At 53.3% G+C, this 26,675-nt stretch overlaps 9 protein-coding genes across 9 annotated transcripts in view; 4 read left to right on the forward strand and 5 right to left on the reverse strand.

The window, feature by feature from the left end:
* GUITHDRAFT_111145 (hypothetical protein) overlaps window positions 1-2,921 on the reverse strand; it is a gene marked incomplete at both ends in the record, with an annotated part of 5,158 nt that extends 2,237 nt beyond the window's left edge. The window contains 6 exons of the mRNA XM_005829698.1: window positions 47-400; window positions 517-692; window positions 873-1,386; window positions 1,484-1,713; window positions 1,976-2,116; window positions 2,159-2,921. Of these exons, the coding sequence (XP_005829755.1) occupies window positions 47-400; window positions 517-692; window positions 873-1,386; window positions 1,484-1,713; window positions 1,976-2,116; window positions 2,159-2,921 (2,178 nt within the window). The remainder of the gene's footprint in view (window positions 1-46; window positions 401-516; window positions 693-872; window positions 1,387-1,483; window positions 1,714-1,975; window positions 2,117-2,158) is intronic.
* Window positions 2,922-4,553: 1,632 nt separating this feature from the next.
* GUITHDRAFT_111146 (hypothetical protein) lies at window positions 4,554-5,129 on the reverse strand (the record flags this gene model as incomplete). Its single annotated transcript, XM_005829699.1, has 1 exon — window positions 4,554-5,129. One exon carries the CDS (start codon window positions 5,127-5,129, stop codon window positions 4,554-4,556), a length of 576 nt encoding a protein of 191 aa, XP_005829756.1.
* Window positions 5,130-6,065: 936 nt separating this feature from the next.
* Window positions 6,066-6,623, reverse strand: GUITHDRAFT_111147 (hypothetical protein; the record flags this gene model as incomplete). Its single annotated transcript, XM_005829700.1, has 1 exon — window positions 6,066-6,623. One exon carries the CDS (start codon window positions 6,621-6,623, stop codon window positions 6,066-6,068), a length of 558 nt encoding a protein of 185 aa, XP_005829757.1.
* Window positions 6,624-7,623: 1,000 nt separating this feature from the next.
* On the forward strand, window positions 7,624-9,638 carry GUITHDRAFT_111148 (hypothetical protein; the record flags this gene model as incomplete). Its single annotated transcript, XM_005829701.1, has 14 exons — window positions 7,624-7,643; window positions 7,870-7,976; window positions 8,034-8,077; window positions 8,122-8,207; window positions 8,376-8,430; window positions 8,488-8,517; window positions 8,569-8,632; window positions 8,685-8,733; window positions 8,779-8,812; window positions 8,914-8,981; window positions 9,134-9,157; window positions 9,256-9,393; window positions 9,472-9,517; window positions 9,576-9,638. 14 exons carry the CDS (start codon window positions 7,624-7,626, stop codon window positions 9,636-9,638), a joined length of 828 nt encoding a protein of 275 aa, XP_005829758.1.
* Window positions 9,639-11,142: 1,504 nt separating this feature from the next.
* GUITHDRAFT_111149 (hypothetical protein) lies at window positions 11,143-11,766 on the reverse strand (the record flags this gene model as incomplete). The annotated part of the gene is made up of 1 exon (XM_005829702.1): window positions 11,143-11,766. The coding sequence occupies one exon, from the start codon at window positions 11,764-11,766 to the stop codon at window positions 11,143-11,145; it is 624 nt and encodes a 207-aa protein (XP_005829759.1).
* Window positions 11,767-12,355: 589 nt separating this feature from the next.
* Window positions 12,356-13,356, forward strand: GUITHDRAFT_140936 (hypothetical protein; the record flags this gene model as incomplete). The annotated part of the gene is made up of 7 exons (XM_005829703.1): window positions 12,356-12,498; window positions 12,543-12,606; window positions 12,655-12,739; window positions 12,819-12,936; window positions 12,995-13,049; window positions 13,117-13,149; window positions 13,327-13,356. 7 exons carry the CDS (start codon window positions 12,356-12,358, stop codon window positions 13,354-13,356), a joined length of 528 nt encoding a protein of 175 aa, XP_005829760.1.
* A 1,884-nt stretch (window positions 13,357-15,240) lies between these two features.
* GUITHDRAFT_111150 (hypothetical protein) lies at window positions 15,241-15,906 on the forward strand (the record flags this gene model as incomplete). Its single annotated transcript, XM_005829704.1, has 1 exon — window positions 15,241-15,906. One exon carries the CDS (start codon window positions 15,241-15,243, stop codon window positions 15,904-15,906), a length of 666 nt encoding a protein of 221 aa, XP_005829761.1.
* Window positions 15,907-16,215: 309 nt separating this feature from the next.
* Window positions 16,216-18,298, reverse strand: GUITHDRAFT_87943 (hypothetical protein; the record flags this gene model as incomplete). Its single annotated transcript, XM_005829705.1, has 3 exons — window positions 16,216-16,335; window positions 16,393-16,839; window positions 16,889-18,298. 3 exons carry the CDS (start codon window positions 18,296-18,298, stop codon window positions 16,273-16,275), a joined length of 1,920 nt encoding a protein of 639 aa, XP_005829762.1. The 3' UTR covers window positions 16,216-16,272.
* A 2,117-nt stretch (window positions 18,299-20,415) lies between these two features.
* Window positions 20,416-23,237, forward strand: GUITHDRAFT_111152 (hypothetical protein; the record flags this gene model as incomplete). The annotated part of the gene is made up of 10 exons (XM_005829706.1): window positions 20,416-21,287; window positions 21,350-21,636; window positions 21,683-21,947; window positions 22,005-22,215; window positions 22,264-22,313; window positions 22,364-22,435; window positions 22,508-22,583; window positions 22,630-22,683; window positions 22,727-22,908; window positions 22,958-23,237. 10 exons carry the CDS (start codon window positions 20,416-20,418, stop codon window positions 23,235-23,237), a joined length of 2,349 nt encoding a protein of 782 aa, XP_005829763.1.
* Between the last annotated feature and the right edge of the window lie 3,438 nt (window positions 23,238-26,675).

A 26,675-nucleotide genomic window follows, 5' to 3' on the forward strand; every position in this document is an offset into this window, starting at 1 on the left:
GGAGGGAGGGAGGGAGTGTGGTGGTGGAGGAAGAGGATAAGGGTACCTGGTTGTCTGTTGCAATGAAGCAGACCTGCTTGTCGCTGGTGAAGAGCACTGACTGCCGGTCCCCGCCTTGCACAAACGTCATCGGAGCCGTTCCGTTGGTGTTGCCGAAGGTGACAGTCACGTTGAGGAAGAGAGAAGCTACTGAGCAGTGCGGGTTTTGCTGGTACAAGTCTGTAGAGTAGCAGGCTCCCTGCAAGTATCTTGTGCTGGTGGATTTGCTGACGAACGCCGGATCCAGCAAGAAGATGCTCGAGTACTGGGGCTGCTCCAGGAAGTTCATTGTAACCGTGTCACCGTAGTCATCGTCGACTGCTGTGAAGAGGAAGTTGGTGGTGGCTGCTCCTTGCGCGTACTGGAAGGCAGTCATGAAGTGCAGGAGGAGGGAGTGGTAACAGCGCATGCAAGGACGACGAGGAGATCGGACAGGAACGACAAGGAGGAGAGGAGGAAGAGCAGGCTCAGGAGGACCTGGGAAGGCCATCCGTTCGCCTCAGGCCTGCCGGGCGAGTTGTCTGGATGTCTTGTTAGCTGCTTCCAGCACGCGGGCAAGTTGACGCAGTCGCTGCTGAAGTCGATGTTGGGGACGTTGCTCTGAAAGCTCTCGTTGGAGAAGAAGGAGAACAACTTGCAGGTGGGAGAGAGACCTGGCGGAGGATCAAAAAAGACTCAGTGGCAGAGTTGGAGGGAGGGAGGGAGGGAGGGAGGGGAGGGAGGGAGGGAAGCAGAGGGGGAGGGGTGGGAAGGGGGGGATGGAGGAGAGGGGAGGATAGGCACGGGAGGCAGGACAGAGAAGGAGGAGAGGGGGGGTTTGCACACAACTGCACCTGGGGCAACAATCCTTGGCTTGCGGCCGAAGATGTGAATGGTAACACAATGCGGAAGGCCGTAACAACAAGTAGGGCACTTCCTTGCTTGGAAGCACATGGCGAGCTTGCGGCCAGTGTCCGACTCGACGGGGTGCGCGGCCAACGGGCGACTCCCAAACACTGAGACAGTGAGGAGAGCTGTGTTGTTGGCGGTGGGCTGCTTGACGAAGAGGTGGCAGTTGGAAGTGCCGGGCGACACCTGCATGGCGTCCTTGCATCCCTGGAGGGCTGCTTGCTGTGTGTCAATCTCCACCGCGTCCCCCCCAGTCATCGTCTGCAAGCTCCTGTCGCAGAGGAGCGAGTCGGAGACACCCGGCTGGAGGTCCCAGTAGCAGACCTTGGAGGAAGAAAGGTCGTAGGCGACGGCTGAAACGTTGAAAGAGCAAGAGGACCCAACGAAGCACTCTATGAGCCGTGGTGGAGGCGAATGCCTCGGTCCGAGGGCGACGAAGATAGGGGCAAGGTTTCTCACCTGCTCCTCCTGTGTCACATGGGGACGGGGACTGTGGTTTAAGGGCCATCGAGCGATGGGGCAGAGAGGACAAGGTGGGAGCGGAACAAGCATCGACCTGATCAGTTGGATCGACGGTCACGTTGACCACGCCGAAGGTGTAGAGGGAGATGGTAGGGCAGACGATCATGGCGAGTTCCAAGTAGACATAGACCTGAAGCCTATCTGTGACCTTGAGCCGGAGAGGGTAAACGGGGCTGCCGTTGGTCTGCCCTTTCATCGGTCCCTGGAGCGCAAGCTGCATCCCCCCTCCTGCCGCGACGTCGTTGGGGCTGAGCTTCCACTGACCTGCCAACAGAGCGCAACGTGACCCGGAAAGAAGCAAGAAGGTAGAGGAGGTTTAAAGTGTAAGGAGAAAGAAAGAGGAGTGACTCCAAGAACGAAGAGGCAGTGAGTGAGTGAGTGAGTGAGTGAGTGAGTGAGTGAGTGAGTGAGGGAGTGAGGAGGAGGAGGTAGTGTCAAGTCGAGTATGGAGAAGAAAAACCGAAATGAACAGGGACAAGTGAAGGGAGGGGAGAAGTTGAGGGGATCGACGTAAACAAGGGCACACCTCGAACGCCAGCAGTGTAATCAGAATGGCAGGAAAGTGTATACCCATCGGTCGACACCTTTGCTATATCCCAAGTCATGTCAACGTTGTTACAAGACTCAACGCAGTTGGTAGCCTTGCTTGCACCGTCCTCATCAAAACCTGACGTCGATCAGAAAGATTCCTAGGGTCCAGGGAGCTCACCTGGAAGCGCAAGACTGACAGTCCGACTTGCATCTGACACCAGGGGGATGGTGAAGATCGGTAGCATCGGTGCTACGGGAGAGTGATGGTTGTTCAACGGGCTCATCTGATACTCGTTGTAGCCTGTGCTCGTACCAGCACACTCAGCAAACGTCACCCTGGTAGTCAGGCGGAAAGGAGAGCTGGAGTAGTTCGCCATGGCAGTGCTGCAGAGACTATCGCCTGCTTCTGGAGCAGGAGCAAGGCAGATCTGACTTGACGTAGTCGTGCACTGGGAGAACCGATTGACACCCTCGAAGGATGCTATGACTTCAGGCAGGGAGCTCGAGCAGCTGTAGAGGCGGACGAGATCGTAACGGAGTTGGAAGGCCTTGTGTGCGACGGACCCGACCATGAAGTCTCGGATGCCCACCACTCTGAACTTCAAGGAGGTAGCTGTCGCACCGGCATCCCCGAGGCTGAATTTGAAGCTTGAGCTGACATCCACCTCCCCGCCCACCCCCCCGGGCGCACCGGCGCCGAAGAAGGAGCTGTGTACGAGGAGAGAGACATGGAAGAGGATCTTCGCCGGTGCCCTTGTGCACGTAGACACTTGATCTGAAGGGAGGAGCACGTCCAGATACTGCACGCAATCTTGAGGAGATACCAGCATCTGAGGAACCACCCCGATCCTCTCCCAGGTGAGCGAGCCTGAGATGACGTAGCTTCCCGCCATGGGGATCCATAAGGCAAGGAGGATAGCGAAGATGATGCTGCAAGTCATTCCAGAACTCTTGCCCCGGCTTTCCCCTTCCTCTGCTCCTTGCCCCTGCCTCCTGCCTCCTGCCTCCTGCCTCCTGCCACCTGTCTCCTGCCTCCTGCCTCCTGCCACCTGCGTCCTGCTTCCTGCTTCCTGCGTCCTGCCTCCTGCTTGCTGCTCTCCCCGCTTTTGATCCGAAGCAGGTGATGGATGTGATGGTTGGATTTGACCTGATATCGGGCCCCCCTCGGAGTTCCCTCTATTTTCCAACTCCCACCCTACCTTAGAGTACCCCTCATACCTGGAATTATCAGGTCAAAGGACGGGTCCGATAGAGACTCGAGGACCCCTACCCGCCATTTGATGATTTGATATGCGCATCCCTGCTTCAGTGCAGAAATTTCTCAGGCCATCTACCCAAGCTGGCTGAAGAACTGGTTTCAGAAGGGGAGCTCGAAGAAGAACCTTGTTGAAGCTGATGCTTTCTTCTTGAAGCTGATGCTTTCTTCTTGAAGCTAAAGCTTTCTTCTTGAAGCTGATGCTCTCCCTCGCCAAGAATGACTTTACAAGAACTGGGTTCCAAAGGAATGTGAAGGCGTTCACGCTGATGACAGTGAGCTTATCTCTTACACCATAACTTACGTATGTAGCAATGGGCACATCTTCTTTCAGCTTTGCAATCTGGCGATCCAGCATCTTGAGGTGAAGAAGATTAAGCTCACCAGCCTGTTCATGGAGAGGGCTCTCGCAGAGACCCACAACAGAGTCACGACGCAGCTTCAGAATCCAGCTCGCAAGACGAGGACTTCAACTGGCAGCAGTGCGAAGAAGTCTTATGAGGAGGCAGCAGGTTCTGAGAGTGATTAGCTGATGGTACCGTAGTACGATGGCTTACTTGCTTGTTTGCTTGCAAACAAATAAAGATAGCACTTGTGATGGTTCATGATAGGTAATATTTACTTTAAAGAGATTTAAGAATCTCTTTAAGAGAGATTAAAGTATGAAATGAAGTTCTGGGGGATATTTCAAAAGTATTCTACAGGTCCCCTCAGTGTCTAAGCAATCCCTTGATTTCACAACTTCTTCAGAAAACCTCCAGGACCTTTCCCACTCCGGAAACCCCCAGAACCTGTAGTCAGTTCAAGGCTAACAAGTTCCATAGAAAAGATGAGTGAAGAGTCCCCTTGCTGTGTGTGCTGGCACACACCGCCGCGCTATCGCGCTGGCTACCTCCGACCCTCATAAGAGAGCAAAAAGCCTTTTGAGAATGGTAAGAGATTTTGAAGAAATATTTTTATTCTTTCGAGATCACAAATGTACCTTTTAAGTGAAAGCAAGGACGAGTAATGCTGATGGCTTACACACAAGAGCTGATCAACAGACCCCTCATTGTTCACCGTAGGTCACGAACGAAATCTCTTTCAGTTTCACCGTACCTGATACGACCCCCCCTCGTTTTATGGTCACGAAGGTCAGACACTCCTGACCTCGAGCCATCGCAGCCGGCCCTGTAAAGGCACGGCAGGCACGGCAGACTTGAATCGTATGGGATGTAGGAGGAGAGTTCACGTACAGGGAGACTCATCGTTGAAGTAGTTTTATTTCAGGCACAAGTTCACTCTAAAATCTCATTTCAGGTTAAGATCATGATCACAATCACGCAAAAATCTCTGGAGACCAATTGGGCATTTTGATGTCGTCGTCGACCCTTGGCAAGTACAGATCTATCCATTCTGCTGGATTCACCATGACAACCTCACCATTTTCTGTAAGATGGAGAATGGAGTTGTTGTCGTTTTCAAGGTATTCTGGCTCAATTGTTCTGTTCTCTTGGTCTACCAGCATGCTGCACGCATTCAGATCACTGCCCGTTTCTTCCGATGAAATCTTCTGATCATAAATATATGAAGTATCTGAACTCGCAACGTCCTGTCGATGCTGTGCCGGTAAGAATTCTTGCAGCCATGCTTCGTAGGACTCAAAAGCATTTCGATTCATTTGCTGTGCTTCCTGCACCGGCTGAGATCTATTTCCTCCTCGCTTGTACGGCCAGCGGGAGATGCCCAGGCGTCGGCAGGCAGACTTCAAGCTGGTGAGGGAGATGCCGAGGACGTGAGCAGCTTGATCCTGAGGGGTGTGGAAGAGAGGGGAGAGAGCCTGGAGGGAGAGGGAGACATGGGAGGGAGCAGAGGAGCCGGGGCGAGGCCGGGGAGCGATGGAGACTGAAGCCATGGTGGAAGTGCACTGAAGAGAGGTGGGTTGGGAATGATCAGACAAGGAAAGGCAGCGGATGAGAGGGGGGCGCAGACTAGTAGATATGAAGGTCGGGATATAATTTATTAATGATAATAGACTCGGAGCAACTTGTTGTCGTGCCAGTGTGAACCCTTGTTGTCGTGCCAGTGCGACCGTCACGTTATCCAATTTCAAGTCACGTTACCTTGTAGTAAACTCAGGGACGGAATTGCTGCGCCTGCCAAAATGCGTGGATCTTCCGTGGTGGTCGCTCCTCGCTTCCGTCCTCACTCCTCCTTCTCCCCCATCGAAGTCCGCCTCGACATCCCCACCCTCTCCTCTCTCTTCCATATCTCCCAAAAAGACGCCGCCGCCCATCTCGGAATGTCTCTGAGCAGCCTCAAGTCGGCCTGCCGCAGGCTTGGGCTGACGCGTTGGCCTTTCAAGCGGGGGAAGAGATCCCTGACGACGATGCACGGATCGTTCAGACCGGAGGAGGGCTCGGCGAGCGCTACGGCAGCGTCAAGTGGCAAGACAGGAGCGCAGGAAGGCTACGGGTCATGCCAGGATGGGGCTGGGCTGGGCTGGGCGGACGCGGTTACAGAAGGCAAGGTGGGGCAGGAAGAAGGAGACAAGGAGGGAATAGCCGGGGAGGATGATGTAGGGTCATGGCAATCAGAGGACGGGCAGGCAGGGGATGTTGAAGAGGAGACGGGGATGGGTCTGGAGAAGGGAGGGAGGGGGCAGGTTGGAGAGGATGGCTGGGTAGGATGGTACACGGGATGGGAGGAAGAAGGAGCATACCAAGGGGAGGGGGGGATGCTTTTTCAATGAAAATTTATCAAAATTTACTTCTTCCTCACTCACTTTCGACAGTGTGTATTAATGATTGATATTTATTTTATTTGAAGAGCAGATATATTAAGTTTTGATTTAATAGAAAGGTCTGATATGCATGTCATCGTCTTCGCATGTGACAAACCACTTTATCCATTCACCCATTCTATCGTTGGCTTGATTTGAGGTATCTTCATCACCGTCCTCGACTACTAAGAACTCGTTTGCTAGTGCCTCATTCACTTGCTCCTCGCAAAAGAGATGTGCCCTTGGAGAGAACTCATCTATCCAGGAGTTTGTTGCTTCTGATTCACCTTGCAGAGCACTTGTGGAATGTTTGTTCTGGTACAAAGTGGCAGATTCTTCAAACCAAGCAGTCACGATTTCCGTTCTTGTTTCGCTTGTGATACTATCATTTGATTCTTTCTTTGTTCCACGCCTGTATGGCCAGCGAGGTATTCCAAGGCGTCTGCAAGCAGACTTCAAGCTGGTCAGGGAGATTCCGAGGAGCTGTGCAGCTTGATCTTGCGGTGTATTGAAGAGTGGCGCAAGAGCATCGACACTGAGGCGAACCTCGAGGGGCGACTGACGCTCTCCAGCCCGAGGGCGAGGTGCGATGGTGACGGAGTCTTGGTTGAGAAATTGCGAGGCCATGTCTGGAAGGTGGCAGGAGCTTCTTGTGCGTTGCAGGATAATCAGAGGGTGGAGCGAGGAACGTGGAGTGCTGGTGGCGGGGAGGGACTCCTTTTTATTGGGGGCTTCCCTTACCGGGATCGCATCACTTGGGACGAAGCACGTCGCACACGTCATCTCCCAGCGAAAAATTAGTTTCATAGAACCACTTTGACTAGACAACACATCGATCCGCCAAACGAGGGATTTCTCTGTTTTCTCGAATATGCCTGTTTGCCGAAAATGAAGCGATGCGATTAAACAGGTTATTATCTTCCAAAAGCCTCAATGTTGTAGCCCTTCATCGATCGAATTGCGATGCTGATCCGACCGACTGTTTTAGATCGCACTCCTCATGTCCCGAAGAAATCTCCCAAAACACGTATTTTCAATGTTGCGACACGCCTCCAGCGATCTGAGGCGAGCTCAACGTGTCGTTGCGCCGTGCCGCATCCCGACAGTCCGCCTCAGGACATGTTGGTGTTTTTTTTGTTTCAATTTTTAGTTAAAGTATCATCAAGCTTGCCTCAATCTATTGCTATTGAAAACTGAAGGACAGCTAGTTGAGACTCCTGCCAACCTGACTCAAGAGACCTTACGTGATAATCTGCCATGCTCGCCTGGCTCTCCGTGGCGGGGCCGGGGAAGGGGAGGATGAAGCTTGCCGCCTTCATGCTACTTTCCGTCTTGTGTAGGTCATCAGCATGGCAAGGAACGATGACAACGAAGCTGAGGATGAGCAGCGAGACAAGGAGGGATGTGATGAGGAAGATGATGACGGTAAGGGCTGACGAGCCAAAGATTGAGTAGCCTACTGACTGGTTCAACCCTCAGTTCGGAGCTCTTGCACCGATGAAGGTAGGGCATTGTCAAGAAGAGAAGGACGAATCCTTTCTGAACTTTCGCTCTCCTCGTTGTTAACGACCGTCTCCTCCCCCCTAGGTGTACGCACAAGGAGCGGTCAATCTGAACCCTCTGGCTGATGAGTGGGAAGGATTCAAGGTAGATCTGCATCATCCTGATTTGCCCCAATGCGAATAATTCATGTCCCAAGGAAACCAGGACATTCAATAGAGGCGGGAAGGACATTGTTCTTGAACAGGTTTTGCAGAGTGACTTGGGTGTGGCACGAAAATCTGACCTGGTTGCACGGAAGGAATTCACGTCCAAGAGGAAGAACGGGCTTGCAGTATACGAAGGAAATGTTGTGTTGACAGACTATATGCAGGCATGTGGCAGAAATCGCGATGCTCAGTTTCTATCTCACACATTGTGCCCCACAGTCGCTTCCCAAGGAGTTGTGGAAGGATAAGAATGTATTGGAGCTTGGATGCGGTTGCCTGCTGCCCCGTTTGCCGTGCTCCACTTCTTACAAGGAGAAAACACTACCAGGGACAGGCCTCGGATCCATCACAGCATCCCTTCTTGGGGCCAAGGTGACATACATAACCTTGGAGGAGCCACTGCTGTTCTGACCAAGGCAAAGCTCGTCACTGCAAGCGACCGTGACCCCGTGGTGGACGCAGCAGCCAGGAAGTTGTTGTGGACTGACTTGCTGTGGACCAGGTGTTGTCTTTGGCGGAGAGAAACATGTTAAGAAACTTGAAAGATGTCTGCCCTTCTGCCTCCGTGTGAACTCATCTCACCAGCTCTGTGTAGGAAACCTCATTCAGGACCGCAAGGATCTCGTACAAAATCGCGCCATCTCCTCAAAGCTTGTAACGCTGCTGTCAGATGGGGAACGCCATTCTGCACGACAGAAGCTCAATACATGAGGGATATGGGACAGGTGAATCCTCCTTGATCAGTGTTTCCCAGCACTGATCCTACTCTTCTAATCCTCTAGTGTTGGGACTCGAAGTTTGCATTTCAAAAAGTAGATGACTATGCTCCTTGCAGTTTAAATCCTTTGGTTACCTTTCATCAGGGCTATGACGTCATCATCGGAGCAGACCTTACCTACTCAGCAGGATTGATTCCATTGTTGGCTGGTTTCTACCTTCTGACATCCGACGACCTTGCGCTTAAATACCGTGCTTGCAGATACTCTGAATGACTTCAGTGGACCTCAGACCGAGATCTTATTGTGTTGGTCAGTAATTGCTCTCAAATATTCTGAATTCTAATTCGATGGAAGGTGCGAACCAAAGCTCTTCACGTGGAACACAGATGTACTTCTTGCTTTCGCTCCTCTGAATCTATGTTTGATTCCCGCTTTGTCAACGTCCACTCGAAATCGATGGCTTTTTCTTCACTCACTGTTGCTTTGAAGGTGATGGAGGAATTGAACAAAGAGATCGAATACTTCAGATCAAGATTCAAGGTGGAGACAATAAGGAGGTTAGATTTTCTCCTTTAACAGGCGACGATCTGCCCTGAATGACTGCTTAGCGGCCCGGCGTTTCAAGGGCACGACAACACGTTCTTGTTGCGAATGAAAAAGAAAACTTGAGGATCGCAGAGGCAAGGTCCTGAAGAGCATGGTTGTTCAGGATGTTGGAGACGCGAGATCTTACGTAAGGCGCATCGAAAAATCGGAAATAAAACGATTTCACTAATTACTCTATCGGAATTTTTGCAAGCTAGCTCAAAGCAACTGACTCTTTCTTCCAAGGCCGAATGGTAAAGCTAACGTCCTCAGCGTCGGTGCAATGAAGATACCAGGAAAGCCAAGGCTCTTCAATCTCTGTGCTTTTGTTGTCCGAAGCAATGTCCCAATCAAGCCGTCTGATGGAAATACCATGCACCTCGGGTAGGTGGTTGAGCACTCTGACGGTCGATATTGCGAACGCACCGGATTCACTCGAGGATGCATGCTCATTGGTGCTAGTAAAGGCTTTGATCCAGTCTTCTTCAGTGCTCAAATTACTGCTAAGGTAGTGTCTTTGGTTTTTCATTGATGGAGAGTTGTTTGTCCCTCGCTTGTATGGCCAGCGGGAGATGCCCAGGCGTCGGCAGGCAGACTTCAAGCTGGTGAGGGAGATGCCGAGGACGTGAGCAGCTTGATCCTGAGGGGTGTGGAAGAGAGGGGAGAGAGCCTGGAGGGAGAGGGAGACATGGGAGGGAGCAGAGGAGCCGGGGCGAAGCCGGGGAGCAACGGAGACTGAAGCCATGGCGATGGTTGTGTGGTGGGGTTGAGCTGTTCAATAGTGGCGGTGCCCCCTCCTTGCTAGCAGGGGAGGGAGCCGAGGTTGTTTTTATTGCCTTATCGGACGTCACGTTACTTTTACATCGGTGATGTTTGATCACGTTTGATGTCATGGCCATATTTTACCACCAACATGCAAAACCCTATCAGCTAAACATCACGTTTCCTCAGATATAGTCCGACTGTTTCAGAAACGAAAACAAGATTTTTGGGCGGGCATCCGTTTTTTTTCTAGCAGCATGCATCTGTCACGGTTTAGCCGATATCCTCGCAACTGTCAGAATCGAAACGACGAGATTTATCAGTCAGTGGACAATCGCTCGTATCGTTGGCAGGATCCAAACGACTCACTTCACATATAATCTGCGCTCCTCTCCCCTCGTTTGTTCATTCCCTCCCATCTCTTCCTTTCTCCTTCCAAGCTCATTGAGGACATCTGATATCAAGATCTAGAGCAAATAACATGGAACCTTCCGTGGTGGTCGCTCCTCGCTTCCGTCCTCACTCCTCCTTCTCCCCCATCGAAGTCCGCCTCGACATCCCCACCCTCTCCTCTCTCTTCCATATCTCCCAAAAAGACGCCGCCGCCCATCTCGGAATGTCTCTGAGCAGCCTCAAGTCGGCCTGCCGCAGGCTTGGGCTGACGCGTTGGCCTTTCAAGCGGGGGAAGAGATCCCTGACGACGATGCACGGATCGTTCAGACCGGAGGAGGGCTCGGCGAGCGCTACGGCAGCGTCAAGTGGCAAGACAGGAGCGCAGGAAGGCTACAGGTCATGCCAGGATGGGGAGGGGCTGGGCTGGGCGGGCGCGGTTACAGAAGGCAAGGCGGGGCAGGAAGAAGGGGACAAGGAGGGAATAGCCGGGGAGGATGCTGTAGGGTCATGGCAATCAGAGGATGGGCAGGCAGGGGATGTTGAGGAGGAGACGGGGATGGGCCTGGAGAAGGGAGGGAGGGGGCAGCTTGGAGAGGATTGCTGGGTAGGATGGTACACGGGATGGGAGGAAGAAGGAGCATACCAAGGGGAGGGGGAGATGCTTTTTGAATAGATTCAAAACATTGTTTTGAATAAAAACTTGTGGCTTGATACACTCCGGATAATTAACCACAATATTTATCAGTTTTCTTCTCTGATAACAGATCATGCTGGTCTTTGTCATTTTGTTTTGACCGAATCTGAGGTGAAAAACATCTTGTTTGATTGCGAAGATCTTCAAGGACGAAAACTTTGGTATAACATCTGATTTCATAATGTGGTAACTAAACAAATCAAAGTCAAGAGACTCTTGTGCATGCCAAATTTCGATCAATCTTGAACTTGTTTAAGTATTTACAATGTGTTTCTGCGAACAAATCAAGGATACTGTGTTGCAACGATCCCAGATGAGCTGGACTGTTCTATTTCTTCGCAGTCAGCATCAGTTCCTGACATGTACCATTCTATCCATACTTGATCCATGACTTCGGTTCGGCTCCCCTCGATTTCATCCAGCAGGCTGTCCCCCGATCCTTCAGATTCTTTTCGTTGGTTTGAACCCTCAAACTGTTGCCCAGACGTCTCCTGCCCATCGCTGTTGTCATTGTCTTCTGAAAACATCTCCAGGTCTGCTGTCGTGTCGCTGGTTACACTTCTTGTGGCAGGAGGATGCGTCTTGTTCTCCTCCCGGGTGGTGGTCGCCTTTGGCCCCCGCGTGTATGGCCATCGAGCAATGCCGAGTTGTCTGCAGACAGCCTTGAGGCTTGTGACTGAGATCCGAAGCTGTTTAGCGGCATCTTCTTGTTTCATGGTGAAGAGAGGTCGAATAGTGTCGAGATTGAGTGTCACTTCTATAGGGGCTGGAATGGGGGCCCCTACTCTAGTCCTAGGAATGACGGTCACTGATTCTGGAGTAGCGGTGTGCTGTGCAGAATCATTGCGATACTGTGCCGATGCTTGATTTGCATCAAAGGGTGAGATTTGGTGAGCATACTCAGCCATCGCTCTCTTTTGTTTTCTTGTACAGAAAGATACGCTGAACTTACAAGACTTTTTTTTGAGAAACAAGATTGAATTCCAACTACCTGAAGCCTTCAGGGCTGGTGTGTGAAGTTTCTAAGGTCTGTTGGGAGGGGAAACAAGTGAGATCAAGGATGATCTGCGAGGAAACCAGAATCCAAGAGAATCAGAGACAGAGGCGAGGAGAGGGAGGCGAACGAGCAAGCACGGGGTGAGGGGCTGGTTCATATCGTATCTATCACTGCGACTGGTTGCTTGTACCGAAATCAATCGATTTCAGCATTCAACCAGTCGAGCGACTGTCAGCATACTAGTTTGCTTGTCCCCGGGAGACGGTGCGAATTGAGGGTCATCCGTGCAAATACAGTCCCAAAATGTTTTATAAAAGTTGAATAAATCACATAAAGGTGTAAATTGAATATCGAACCATGAAATCTTTATTTCCAGTACTGTACGCCCCCAGCGGATCACCCGCAGGCCTCCGGGAGACCGGGGCCGGGACCGGGGCCGCGGGCACTCTCAGTGTCCGGAGTCGCAGGACTCTGAGCCCGGTGGGTTAGCGCCTGTTGCAATGGCGACATCATCGCTACTGTTGCTGCTCCTCGGGACCTGCGCCCCCTCCTGCTTGTGTTTCATCGCGTCAGGGACACAGAGATACAGCTCGTGTGTACTGATGCGTCGACATGCCGCATGCACTGTCAGAAGCAGAAGGAGGTGAAGGAGGGTTCGCCCAAGTTGCCTGTGACCTCCTGCTGCAGCCATTCTGTAGCTAGTACTTGTCTGCAACTTGAGGCCTCAACCAAGGATGGATTCGATGATGACGTAAGCTTCTTTTCTATGATCCGTTTGCATCAATCGAAATCCTGGCAGGGGAGCAGAAATCGATACCAGCAGATGGAAGAATTCAACGAAGCAGCCTATTCCGAACTTAGGACGTTCTCTGCTGTCTCGACAGGTGATTACGGCAATCATGGACGTCTGTTGTCATTATTTTATATGTCTGCTGACTCGAATGATCTTCTTGCACCGGGCAGGAGCTTCTCTAGATTCGGCCGATGAGAAGCCGCTACTACCAAACCCTGAGCTCTCTGCTCAACAGAGCATCGCAGCGGTACTGACAGCCATGAAGCTCAACAGCAAGACTGGCTGCAGGTTAGACTCCCTGCAGGTCTTTGTGTCGATTGGATGACTCTAGCCTGTGATGGGACAGAGTATATCTCCGTTTCATGAGCGAGCATAACGCGCAGAGCAATTTGACGCCACAGGTCTGAATAGAGCTGTAAAGCTTAGCTAATGTCTTTGGTTTCATTAAGATCGTTGATGATCTTGTAGGAACTCGAAGATTTCCTGAAGATGTCGGGAGAGGTAAGTCACCGGCTTCTTCGTTGAGGGATGTGAGGGGGTAGGAGGCTTGGAAGCGGGGTGGATGTTAGGGCTGATGAGAATGAGGTTCAGTAGATATGTGGAGGATTCGTTGGACTGTCCATATTAGTCGTCTCCTCCTCTCTCGCCATTCTTTGATAGAGATGTTGAACACGGCAGATGCAAGTACTGCTCGGGAATTTCCGGTGAAGATCCCCATATAACGTTTGTCGAGCTCCCCGTTGGATAATGAAAGCATCTCAGCTCATTTCACTTTCCAACGCCGACGTTTGAGCAAGGTAGCCAACGGATTCTGAATTACATCTCATCTCTCTCCGAATCTCCTTGTCTTTCTTCAGTCTGAGATCGTAATTCAGATGTCGACGGCTGCAGAATTGCTGTGCAGGAGGTGACCCTATCAGTTCCAGGTAGTACAGCCTGATGACGTAGATAACAGATCCTTATGGTTCATGTTTTCCATGCAGGTTTCCTTGCTGCAATGATGGGAGTCACACGTGGCTGGAGCTCCGTGGTATCTCGTTTGTTTTTGTTCTGTGTTGGATACAAGTTAGTGGTATCTCACTTGTTTTTGTTCTGTGTTTGATACAAGTTAGGGGTGTCGGTTTGCTCTGTGTTTGGTACAAGTTTGTGTCCTGATCAAGATTGCTGAACGAACCAGGCAAGGCTGAGGTGGCAAATGAGCCGAAACAAGATCTCAGACGGTAAAGGTTTTCGTTTCTATACTGTTTTATTGACAACATTGCTCAAAAGTCTGGCTGACGGACTCAATCGAAATCTTACCGAGATAAGCTTGAGGTACTCGATTGTAAACATTACTGCTAGAAGCCTTCCTTTACCGATATCAAACTTCCGTTATCTCGAATATCTCCTGTAAAGTTCTTGCATGTGCTGAAATCAATCTCAATCATGAAGAACTTTTTCGTTTATACCAACTGCTTCGGCTGATGCATTCCCAAGTGAGTCCGATTATTCGTCTGGTATTCCAAATCGCATCGTACTCTGCCACTCTGCCTTCGCAAGGACAATACAACTCGCTGTCTCATCACTCTCGGTAGATGACGATCAGATCTCATTTCAACGATCATTCACATCTCCTCAGAAAGAGCATTTTGCTTGCTACTGCAAGAAAGTGTGAAGCTAATGTCCTCAACATCTTGGTCACTACAACCAAGGTACCAGGCTATTCATCCTTGTTGAAAATCCAAGCTGAAATCTTCGTCGGCATGTCTTGTGGTGGATTTGGCGGGAAAATGATGCGCTGCAATTTTACGAGAATGTGCTGGAGTGTTCTCTTTGTAATCTTCGATGTATTCACTGCGAACTTCCACGTCCACGTTTGATGCTGCATCGAATAAGCTTTGGGATAAATGAGAGCGGCACTGCAGGGATCGTAAAGGCATGAAAGCCTTGATCCACTCGGCGTCTGCATCCGCTACGCTCTGCTGAGCTTCGTGCTCTCGGTCTGCCCTCCTCGTTGACCTCTGTCCTCGCTTGTACGGCCAGCGGGAGATGCCCAGGCGTCGGCAGGCAGACTTCAAGCTGGTGAGGGAGATGCCGAGGACGTGAGCAGCTTGATCCTGAGGGGTGTGGAAGAGAGGGGAGAGAGCCTGGAGGGAGAGGGAGACATGGGAGGGAGCAGAGGAGCCGGGGCGAGGCCGGGGAGCGATGGAGACTGAAGCCATGGCGGTGGTTGTGATGGTAGAAGCCGAGTGAAAAGATTACTGATAATACTCGATTTCAATGGGAGACTTCGTGAGTCATTCCAAAGGATCATGATCCACTTCTCGTTTACACCCGTCTTGCTTTGTAGTAAAGCTCAGCGTACAAAATCACGTTACCCTCATTTCGCAGTCATGGCTGTATTTTACATCTAGATCATGACATGTCATGGTTGCATCTGGAGAAAGATCCTCTTTTTCCAAAATGACTATTTTCGATTGACTTTTTTGTCATCAAAGTGATCTCGTGGACCACTCTCGTCTCCCCCCCGTCCCCCCCCCCCCCTTTCCCCGCTAGAAAAAAGGGCACGTTGTCCACTCTTGAACAACTCAACTCCACCACACAACCACCGCCATGGCTTCAGTCTCCATCGCTCCCCGGCCTCGCCCCGGCTCCTCTGCTCCCTCCCATGTCTCCCTCTCCCTCCAGGCTCTCTCCCCTCTTTTCCACACCCCTCAGGATCAAGCTGCTCACGTCCTCGGCATCTCCCTCACCAGCTTGAAGTCTGCCTGCCGACGCCTGGGCATCTCCCGCTGGCCGTACAAGCGAGGACAGAGGTCAACGAGGAGGGCAGACCGAGAGCACGAAGCTCAGCAGAGCGTAGCGGATGCCGACGCCGAGTGGATCAAGGCTTTTATGTCTGCCAGCAGGTTTCATGGCCTTCCAGTCTGTCCTGAGCAATCGAATATTGACCAAGCTGAGGATATTCTCTATCACGAGCACACTTGTGAGGCATTGATGGGTGACGTGATAGATCAACGATTTATGCATGGACACATAGCTTGCAGTCAAGAGGGCATGGGCTGTCTTGAGCACATGTGGAGTAGCGCGAACGGAAATATTGAGTCCTATCCGTGCAAAGTTGAGGTTGCAGACGAAGCCGTGATCAAAGAGGAGAACGTGCTCATGACGCTCGATGAGAAAGAAGACTCCGTCTTGTCCGAGGACGACATCTGGCTGCGATGGTTTCAACCTGTAGAGGATGACGACATTGCCAGAAGGAGTTTAGCGCTCGTGTGAATGAATCGGAATTCTTTGATTCTTGCCAGTTGCAACTCAACCTTGCAACGCCTTGTTGTGTCAGCTCTGCAGTTCCTCCCTTCAATACCCTTCACTCCCCTTACCTCTCCCCTCACTGTTCACATGTCCAACAGAAGATCTTTCCGGGACTCTGTCAAAGATGTGAAGTGTGTTGTCCCAAAAAGTTCTCCAGACACGGAATATTGCACGACTGCTTCCTCTTGAAGCCTCCTCACAGGACGATGAGATGTAGGGAACTCAAACACAAGGAGGGGACGAGGGGGGCAGGCTTGGTCTCGAGCCCGCAGTCATGGTGGGCAGATGACTTCATTCTCTTCATGTACAACCATCAGCGCCAGGGCTTCTTCAGTGGGCATGTCCGCATCCACAGCCCGAGTCCGAGCTCATGCTGGAGCCTACCGCAACCTCCTGGCAAGCATGTCAGGTAAGACGAGCACATGGCATACAAGAGCTCAGTGAACTAACCACCAGGTCCTCCGAGACGGCGTCGTCCTCCACTACTTTACTTCCCTCCTTTGCTTGCTGCGCCCACATCGCCGCATATCGGCCATTGAGGCCAAGGAGCTCCGCATGAGGGCCCCTTTCCACTACCTTCCCCTGATGCATCACGATGATCTCATCGCAGTTCACGATCGAGCTCAGTCTGTGAGCAATCAGCAGCGTCGTCTTGCCTCGGCGCAGGTCTCGCAGGCGATCCATCATGTTGCTCTCCGTCTTCACGTCCAAGGCTGACGTGGCCTCGTCGCAGATCAGGATCGGCGCATCCTTCACTAACGCTCGTGCTAGGGCCACACGCTGCCTCTGACCCCCTGACAGCCTCTGCCCTCTGTCTCCTACCATGGAGTAGATCCCATTGTTCATCTTCGCTATCACAGGCTGGAGCTGTGCAGATTCGGCGGCAGAAAGCGCCTCCTGCATCATCATACAGTCAGGCACGTGACGGGGACAAGCAAGTTACAACGCAGACCTCTTCCGTGCAGCCGTACTTTCCGTAGGCGATGTTGTAGGCGATGTCCTCGTTGAAGAGCGAAGGGTCCTGATGCACGAGCGCCACATTGTCGCGCAGGCTCTGGAAGGTGACGTCTCGGACGTCCTGTCCGTCCACAATCACATCTCCCTCCTTGGCCGTGACAGTTCGAGTGAGGAGCCGGGTGAGCGTTGACTTGCCGCATCCGCTCTCTCCAACGACAGCAACGTAGCTTCCTCCGGGTATCTTGAGGTCCAGACCACACAGCACGTGCTCCTTGTGGCTCCTGCCCTTGTCCTCCTGTCCAGCATGATCAACGTAGCTGAAGTGAATGTTCTTGAACTCCACGTCGCCCCGACTCACAAGGAGAGGCTTTGCCGTCTCCCTATCATTCTCCTGGCTCGACTTGTCCTGTATGATGCGGAACATCTCCTTGGCGTCAACCATCCCCTGCATCAGGAACATGTAGTTGGCTCCCAGGTGGTCCAACGGGCCCATCAGCTGCAGGAGGAGAGTGTTGATCATGATCATCTCACCCACCGTCATGGTGCCTGACAGGACGCTGGATGCTGTCCGGAAGAGAAGGTAACCGGACCCCAACGCCTCGATGCACTTCTGGCCCCAGTTCAGCACAGCAAGGGAAATGGAGGACTTGAGCTGCGCCCTCTGGTAGTCCACGATCTTCTCGTCGTACCGCAGGATCTCGTGGGACTGCCGGTTGTTCAGCGTCACTGCCTCGTAGTGCAGGAGCCCGTCGAGGAGGCGGTTGGTAGCCAAGTTGTCGGACTTGTTCATCTCCTCAAGGTAGTGCGCACGTTGCTGCACCGTCTGAATGGTGAAGGCACAGTACACAGCCACCGTCGCGAAGCAGACGAGCGCAAGCTCCGGTCCCGCCTTCCACCACACGATCGCCGAGACCAGCAGCAGCTCGATCGCCTGTGGGACAAGATGCAGGAGCAACCTTGACAGGACAGCGATGATGGCACGCATCCCCCTCTCCATGGACCTTGTTAGCGCTCCCGTGTTGGACCCTGTGTGGAAGGAAAGCGGCATCCTGTACAGCGATGCGAGGGCCTCGCGGCCGAAGACACGTACCGCTGGCTGGACTGTCCTAGCAAACAGAACGTCGTTGGCAGACTGCAGGAACTGTGCAAAGATCTTGGAGACGGTATAAACTGCTATCAGGAAGAAGGAGCCCTGGAAGACATTGAGAACGCCGTTGTCCACGAAGGGGAAGATGGAGCGGAACACAGGGGAAACACTGACAGCGCCTGTGCTGACTGTATCGAGGACATACTGATACATGAAAGGGGTGCTCACTCGCACAAACTTTGCAAACAGGACGATAGCACAGCAGAAGACCACCGCAGTTTTGCCGCTCCCCTTCAAGAAAGACTTGTACATGCTGGCGACGATCTGCCAGTTGCCGATTTCCTTAGGATCCTTGAGTTTGACAGCGCGTTGGTCTGCAACCAGGGATTGGGGTTCCGGTTTGTTCAGCATCGGAATTTCCAAGTTCCCTCTGCCTGGGGCAGACGCACTGTGGGAGTGGGAGTGGGAGTGGGAGTGGGAGTGGGAGTGGGAGTGGGAGTGGGAGTGGGAGTCGGTATGCTCGTGAGAATGATCGTGAGAATGATCGTGATCTGAGTGCGAATGAGCTCCGACGCTATGGGGGTCGCGGGTCGGCGCTGCGCTGCCATGGCTGTGCGAGTGCGAGTGTCCATGCGCAGAGGTGCAGGACCCGTCCTCGCACTCGTGCTCCTCGTGCATGACAATGACCACATCCGAAGCTCTTGACAAAGTGGATGAGTTCGCTCCATGCAACCTGTGCTCGCTGCCCGCGGCCCCATCGAGATTCAGGTCACCATGTTGCTGCACGCCGGTGCTTCGGTGTTCGTGCACATGCCCTGATCCAGCACACATCTGTATGTCTCGGAGCAAGACCGTGCCGCATCTTCTGGAGTGGATCGTGGGAAGAGATCGGAGGATTGACTGTCGAATACAAGCGCTTCCTCCGGGAACTTGTTGGCTGCCAAAGTTCTGTTTGCTGCTTACCTCTTGCCATGACGCGCCCAGCCGTCCATGGAAGAAGGAGCCGAATCCCAGAACGACTTTGCCTCTTCTGGAAAGATTCAAGGCATCTGATGGCAAGAGTGCAAGAAGGAACAGGGTTTGCCATAGCATGTGCCGGTTCCGTGCTGAAGCCATGGCTAACGAACAGAAACAGTCAACCAACTTGCAGGCAAGTGAATCGATCAGTTCAGCTTGTCATCATCTATAGAAATCGAAAAGTCAGCAAACCCTCAACAAAAACTTCTTTGACGCGCATGGGGTGAGAGGACATGAAAAAGTGGTGGATGGGGCACGCATGAAGGGCAAGCTTTGGTTAGTTGCAGGCATCATACGGGAGCAAGCTCTGATCAGTCCTACTCATGACTCCGACAGTAATTCCTGGTCTTCAGACACTAGTCTCATCCACACCTACTACACCTCTCGCCTCATTGTCATGACAGTTGTTACAAGTGCAAACAGAGGACTGCTCTATTCTTGAGTTCATCCATGACCGAATCATCATCAGCTGTTGAGAATTTTGCAACAGAGTGCAGCTTCGAAGCATCATCATCACTATCTCATGGTGAAACACGATCTCCGTGACATCGTGCTCTGCTTTCATGCCGCGTATCGCTGTACGGAGAGAAGCGGCCATGGGGAGCAAGCCGTCATGGAATGAAAAGGGGAAGTCCTTCGTAGGGTGGGTGACAAACACTTGATGGGATGGTAGGGTGGGGTTAAAAACCTCAAGGGGGAATGATTTCGAGTTGTGTAAACCAATTTGTGCCAACCTTGCAGTAAAGTTTTCAAATATTGCAATAAATTTCTAATACTGAAAAGTACAATTGCTCAGATGGCGGACAGCAGGGGGTAGGGTATTTTCGCAACAAGGGTAGGGCGGTGTACCGTGCAGTGTATGGGGTAGATCGATGGGCCGCTACATCCGTGATGGAGGGTGGTGCCCACAGGGGTACTGACAAGGACCCCCAATTATCCCATATGATGACAGGAAATGAAGGGGTACTTTTAGAAAATGTTTGGGTCAAGTGGGGTCACTGTTGATGGGACAAGGGGACAATGTGATAGGGTAGGGGTGGTGATTTCCAGTACAGTTGTCTCAAAGCGCATGGGTCATAGCCAGGGGTGGGTACTTCAGTTGCTAGTTGTTGACACGGCCTTGCACGCAGACAGAAAGGGTCTTGGAACGGCGGGAAAAGGCGGGGCGGGCTCGCAAATTGCCGATGGATGGCGGGGTGCATCAAGCCGGCGAGAGCGCCATGGCTGAAGGAGAGGGGAGGAGGAAGTGAAGGGCGAGGAGCGGAGAGGAGAGGAGAGGACATAGTGGACTGATCCTGCTGCTGAAGGAGTGCTGTTAAGTGGTTCAGGTTGAGCTGAGCTCCCTTGACTGTCTGTTGCGATCAGTGCGAGTGGCGGTTCTCTGAAAGTAGGTGCTGGGAACAGGAGGCTCGATGGCGAGCAGAGAAGGGATTGAAGAGCTTCTGCTCGCAAATGATGGATCAGCAGCAAGTGCGTCTGCTCAGGACCTTGGCTCCAAGGTCTCCGTCGAGACCGGGACGTACATCAGTGACAGGGGCAAATATTCGGAGCTAGACTCGCAGCCTGGAATTCAAGATCACCTATCCTCCTTCTTTGCAAAGTTCCCTCTCTCCATCGTATGTTTTGTCTGCACATCGGTCGTCTGTGCCGCGGCCAACTTCTTCGATGCCGTCCCAGAGTTCAACTGGCAGAGCTGGTTAACCATCTGCGTTACGATTGGAGCTTTGCTGCTCATGGCCAACAACTGCCCCCCTGAGTTGGTCATGCTGGCCGTCACGATCATCCTGCGGCTCTTCAACGTCATCAACGACGACCAGGCATGGAGCGGGTTCCATTCCCAGGGCATCCTCGCCATCGGAGTGCTCCTGGTTGTGGTGAAGTGCCTGGAGGAAGCAGGGACGATCGAGATGGTGGTTGGCAACTTTCTTGGACGCACGTCCAACCCGACCATCGCAATCTGCCGCCTCTGCTGCCCTGTGGTCATGACCTCCGCGTTCATCAACAACACCCCAGTCGTTGCCATGATGATCCCGATCGTGCTCAAGTGGGCTAACGCAAACCAGCTGCCCCCCTCCCAGCTCCTGATCCCGCTCTCTTACTCGGCCCTGCTGGGCGGGATGTGCACGCTGATTGGAACGAGCACCAACCTCATCCTGCAAGAGCTCCTCTTGCGAGACAAGGAGGAAGGCCACGACCCCGGCTTCCAAATGTCCTTCTTCTCCATCACCCCGGTAGCAGCTCCTGTGGCGGCGGTGGGGCTAATCTACATGACGATAGCTGCAAGGTGACAGCATGCTTGTCCTTGCAAGCAGGTGCCCGTTGCTGATGCTGGCGATCATGTCACAGGTACCTCCTCCCCCTCGACCGAGATCGCAACAAGGGCGAGATGAAGTTGTATCCCTCCCAGGACTCGTCGAACCTCGGGGGCCTGAGGATCTACACAGTGTCCTTTGTCATTACAGCGTTGGCGTCGAGGAAGAGCGCTAGTGCTCTCGGGCTGAAGCGAGTGCAGGGGGCCAAGCTGGTCTCCATCCAGAAGGGGAGAGCTCTGTCCAGGTCAACGTCTCCTTGCTCGCGCGGCCGCAATGTTGCGGCTTCTTCTGCCTCCGACACTGCTCAGGATGCTGCTGGAGGTGTGATCGCTCAAGTGTGCGTGTAGCTCGACTGATGTCTGCACAGAGATCTCTGAATCCTCTAGGCCGGACGCTACAGCAGAAGAACCTACCCTCCCCCGTGCTGAAAACGCGCAGGAGGATCTCAGTCTCTGGGAGCAGCCCCTGCTCGAAGGAGACGTTCTGTCCTTCCTCTGCACTGCCGATGCGGTTTCCCAGCTTCGAAAGGTCGAGGGCTTGCAGGCTGCCGCTCATAGCAGGCTGCATGCCGAACTCAACAGAGCCCCAAAGAGGCGGAGGAGGTGCCTGGTGGAGGTTGTCGTTGACGCCCGGTGAGACCCTCTCTAGCATCAGTTGTGAATCTCTTGACCATGGAAGTTCCCTATTAGTTGCCCTCTCCTCGGGCAGTCGGTGCAGGACGCGGATACACTGTCCCTGTACAATGCTGCTATCTTCGCCGTGAGGCCTAGCTTGACCTCGGACGAGTACTTCCCCCTTCTCTCCGGCATCCCGCAGCCTCGCCTGCGGTACGAGCGGGATGGTCGACCGCAGGACAGCGTCCAAGAGGAGCAGGCGGCTGATGCCCATCGAGAATGTTTGGTGAGTCTGCCGTGAGAGTCAGGGATAGCATGACAGGAGGTGTGACAGATCAGACGGGGAGACACGCTGCTGCTTGAGACATACCCCAACTTCGTGACGTATCCTCCCTCTTCCTACGGTCTGCTGCCGCCTCAACCTGCGCATGCAGGAACTACAAGGACTCTGATCACTTCGCTCTCGTCCGCCTGATTGATGACAGCGCCCCCCCCCGACACAACCAGTAAGTGAGAAGGCAGCAATGGAGATTGGGGGAGTGGGAGGGGAAAGGGGATCTGTCTCATATCAACTTCAGGTACAAGGATAGGATACGGAGACTGGTGGCAGGGACTGTCTTCCTCTGTATGGTAGTGCTTGTCGCCTCGCAGCAGGTAGGGTCAGAGTCTTCTCCGGACCAGCCTGACGTCTGGCCTGCAGCTGAGCCTCCTCGTGGCGATGCTCATCGCCTCCTACATCCTCGTCGGCATTCAGGTGCCGGCAGCTCGTTCCTCCCGTCAGCTCTGACGGCTTGCAGTGCATCACCATTCACTCGGCATTTCGCGCCATCAAGGGCCGCATCATCCTCGCAGCTATCGCAGCGTTCGGGCTAGGAGAAGGTCTCACCAACACGCACGTCACTTCCAAGCTTGCAGAGGGAATGGTGTCGATAGGACAGTCTCTCGGGCCCATCCCCCTCCTTTTCCTCGTCTACCTCAGGTGCGTCGACGTGGTCTGCATGGAGAAGCTCATGACATGCTCTAAACAGCACTGCTTGCATGAGTTGTATTGTGAGCAATCAGGCAACAGTCATCATCATGTATAGTATAGTCAAGAACCTCCAGGTCGAGCTAAGTATGTACAAGTTTGTCGTCGTGCTCATCATTGGGGCCTCCTCCTCCTTCATGACGCCCTTCGGCTATCAAACAAACCTCATGGTCTGGCGAGCTGGCGGATACACGTTCGCCGACTACGTCTACTTCGGAGTCCCGCTGACTTTGATCACTGGCTTGACGACTTCAGTCTTGTGTCATCTGTGGATCCCATAGGATGGGAGGCATCATGCGAGACAGCCCAGCTGTTCCCTGGAGAGGATCCATGTCAGGTTGCTGAGGACGGGTCTCTTGTAACTTACAGCACAACGTCCAGAGACGTGATGAAGTCTCTTTGTGTAAGCTAAAATGAAGTGTCAGACTGTGACATTAATCTTACACCATCTCATGACAACAAACTTGAAAACCCCCACCGCAACAAACTCGAAGAAAGCTCTCACCAGCTGAGGGTTCTCTGCATCCCTCAACTCTACAGCCAAGTTGCGCCTGACGTCCATGGGAAGGTTCTTCTTGACAGCTGATATGGAGGCGAACGTGTAAAGGCACTTCGCCTGCGCGGGAGTGAACGAGGGTCGAGGAGAGGAGGACAATACGTCTTGCTGGATGAAGTGCTTCATGTCAACGCCTATGGACTGGAAGGACCTCGACATGACTTGCTGCGGTCTGCCATGGCCCGTCAACCCTGGCAGCGCATGATGGCATGAAAGCAAACAACATCATCTGCGACTCGTCCAAATGACGGAGGATCTCCGGGCTCAGCTCGTGCTTCCTGCGTCCCTCCCATCCGCTGCCGGTCAGCCAGGCGGGGCTGATGAGGAAGCTAAGGCTCTCACCCCTCAGCCTGCAACTGCAGGAACTGCTGGATAATGACGAGATGATCTTCGCGCACGAAGAGAAGGCCAAGAGCATGGAACATGACCTGCGACCCTCTCAGCTTTCAGCCCCCATCGCATTTCGTCTCGTCTCGTCTCGTCTCGTCTCGTCTCGTCTCGTCTCCCCTCCTCTCCTCTCATCTCGTCTCGTCTCGTCTCGTCTCGTCTCGTCTCCTGTCCTGTCCTGTCCTGTCTTGCCTTGCCTTGCCTTGTGCTTTATCCTCTCCTCCTCTCCACCTCTCCTCTCCTCTCCTCCCCACCCCTTCTCTCTCTCCCACCTCAATGCTCTCTTTGTCGTTGTTCCTCACCCACTCGTTGAGGATCATGGGGATGGAGGCGTGTTTCTGCGAGCTAGCACGGTAAGAATCCAGTCATTGCAGGAGCAGAAGACGCACGGAACCGGCCACGACCTCCTTCTGCAGCTCACGGTAGAGCCTGTGCGAAGGGACGACATGAGCTGCAGCGTTCAAGTCAGTGAGCAGCACAGGCAACAAGCCATGGCACCATCGGGCTGGAACTCATCAGCAACGTTCTCCTTCACGCTCGCTTGCTTCAGCTGAGCCGCTGGGCTGAACGCGTTGGCTACAACCTTGATAGCCCGGAACCCTTTCCATGCACTCCCCATCAGTTGCAGCTCCAAAGGACCCCTCCTCCTCCCATAACTTCCCCCTCCTTCCCTCTTCCTCCGATACCTTTCCCCGTCCCCCCGTTCCCCCTCTCCCTCCCTCATTCCCGGCCTTTCCCTCCCCTCCCTCACCTTTCCACCCGCTCATCCCGACGAGCTTCCAAGAGGCTTAGCGGGTCTCTTCCGACCAGCACAAGACAAGCAGGCAGTTCCTCCTCTCTCAGCACGGCGCTGCCACGTCCCCCGTTGACCCCGGAACCATGTCCCTTCTCCCCCTGCTCCTCCCCGGCCCTACAGTCCAGGAGGAGGGGAATAGGAAACGCAATTCTGTGCACTGAACGGCGGCGAGCGATGGACATGCAGCGGTAGAAGTGAGGACAATGATGAGGCGAATGGGCAGCTGGAAACTAGTGCTGCTCTGATTGGTATGAGATGTTCTGATTGGTATGAGATGTTTGTCGACAAGAAGAGGCGGGGTTTAATGTCTATGAATTCCTCCAGCTTTGTTCTGCTCAAGGAAGCTGACGAGGTCCTGCCATTCGCACTCATTGCCATCAATTGCCATACAAGTTGAGGTACATCATACGATACTCCACGATCGTCGTCACTCGTGTTCATCAACTCCATCAACTCCTCTAGTTCTCGCTGGCTCTTTCATCAGCGATCATCAGCAACACCAACGTCCTCGTCACCTCGTCACATTGGATCTTGTGAAGCTTCAACCATTCCCGCATTCTCGCCTTGCCTATGAAGCCTTTCTTGTCCTGACCTCCCCAGTCACCATCTCCCACTCTGACGCCCTTCCGGCATCACCCGCATGTACGTGAAGAACCTGAGCGCTTCATGCCCCCCATCCGTTTTGCTTACCATCAAAGAGTCAGCACGTTGGAAGGTCGGCGGTATCAGATCATCACCCTGAAAGTGCCGCCACCCACCCTTGGAACTGATGGATGCTGATCCCCTTGGCATTCACCTGCCGACGCCGTCGGCTCTCCTCCTCACTCCAAGAATCCTACCGAGTGTCTTTCAGGAATCGCAAACCCCAACAGCCTTCCCAGTCGTCTTGCATTCTCCACCGGCAAATGGCCTTTCATCAAGTCTGTCAGTCACGAGCATGGCCCTTGTCGCACGATTCTGTGCCATACAAGGAGGTACCTGTTGACGATGTGTCCATCATGTTGAATATTGCCTCGATCTCACTCCTTCGCTGCCTCTCCTGTGTGTTCACTCCTCATCAGCTACCAGTGACAGGAAAAAGAAGTCAGGCAGGTTGATTCGTCCTCAAGCGCTTCAAGCGCTCATGTTTTCAAAGGCAGACGGGTGCACTGCAAGCGAGGGCGAGGGGATGGGAGACAAACCTCGGAGCGCTTGTTCATCATGTCCTCTACCGTCTCAAACGTTTGACTTTGCTTCCTCCCCTTCTCTCGCCCGCTGTCGACCTCAGTGCCAGTGGCTGGAGACTCACTGGCCGATGGTGCTGTCGCCATGACTGAGCAGCGACCTCTTACCGTAGTACTGACCGCTTCCCGGTTGCTCTTGAAGTTGCCGAAGTCCTCCTGTTCTGTGGTCGGTCCAGGACGGAGTCCGATCCGGGAGTCCGTTACTGTTATGCCGTTGAAGCTGAGCATATACGGCCCGGCACCCGGGCCCACTGAGGCTTGCCTTAGTACCGTACCCGGCGCCGGGACCGGGCTACGGCACTACTAGTGACTTGGTGACTTCGAAGCCTGCAGTGCGGCCTTGCAGGACGATGCGTTGCGCTTTCTGTGGTGGCTGGCGGATCGCTCGGCGAACAGGGAAACGGCAGCGCTGGATGGTCTCTCGGCCTCGCAAGACGTCACGGTCTCAGGTGATCCGATCAGGTCAGTCCAGGATCTTCGTCAGCTCAACTTGGCATTGAAGCCTTGAAGGCCTCCCTGGAGTCCTACGCTGCCGTCATCGCGGGTGCATCCCGGTACTAGCGTCACGAGTCTCATTCCTTAGCCTCCGGCGGCGGCCACCGCCGAGTCCGAGCCGCGACTAGTCGCCATCGCTGGCGGCATGGCCGCGCCGGGGGGACTTGTCCTGCGCGCAGTTAAGTGAAGGCCCGGTATCAGTTAAGTTTGGGGGACAGCAGTCGGCAGGATTGGGTTTGGTTCTCGCTGTCTTTCTCTTCTC

Source organism: Guillardia theta (assembly GCF_000315625.1).
Source record: "Guillardia theta CCMP2712 unplaced genomic scaffold GUITHscaffold_50, whole genome shotgun sequence".
In the NCBI taxonomy this organism is placed as follows: domain Eukaryota; class Cryptophyceae; order Pyrenomonadales; family Geminigeraceae; genus Guillardia; species Guillardia theta.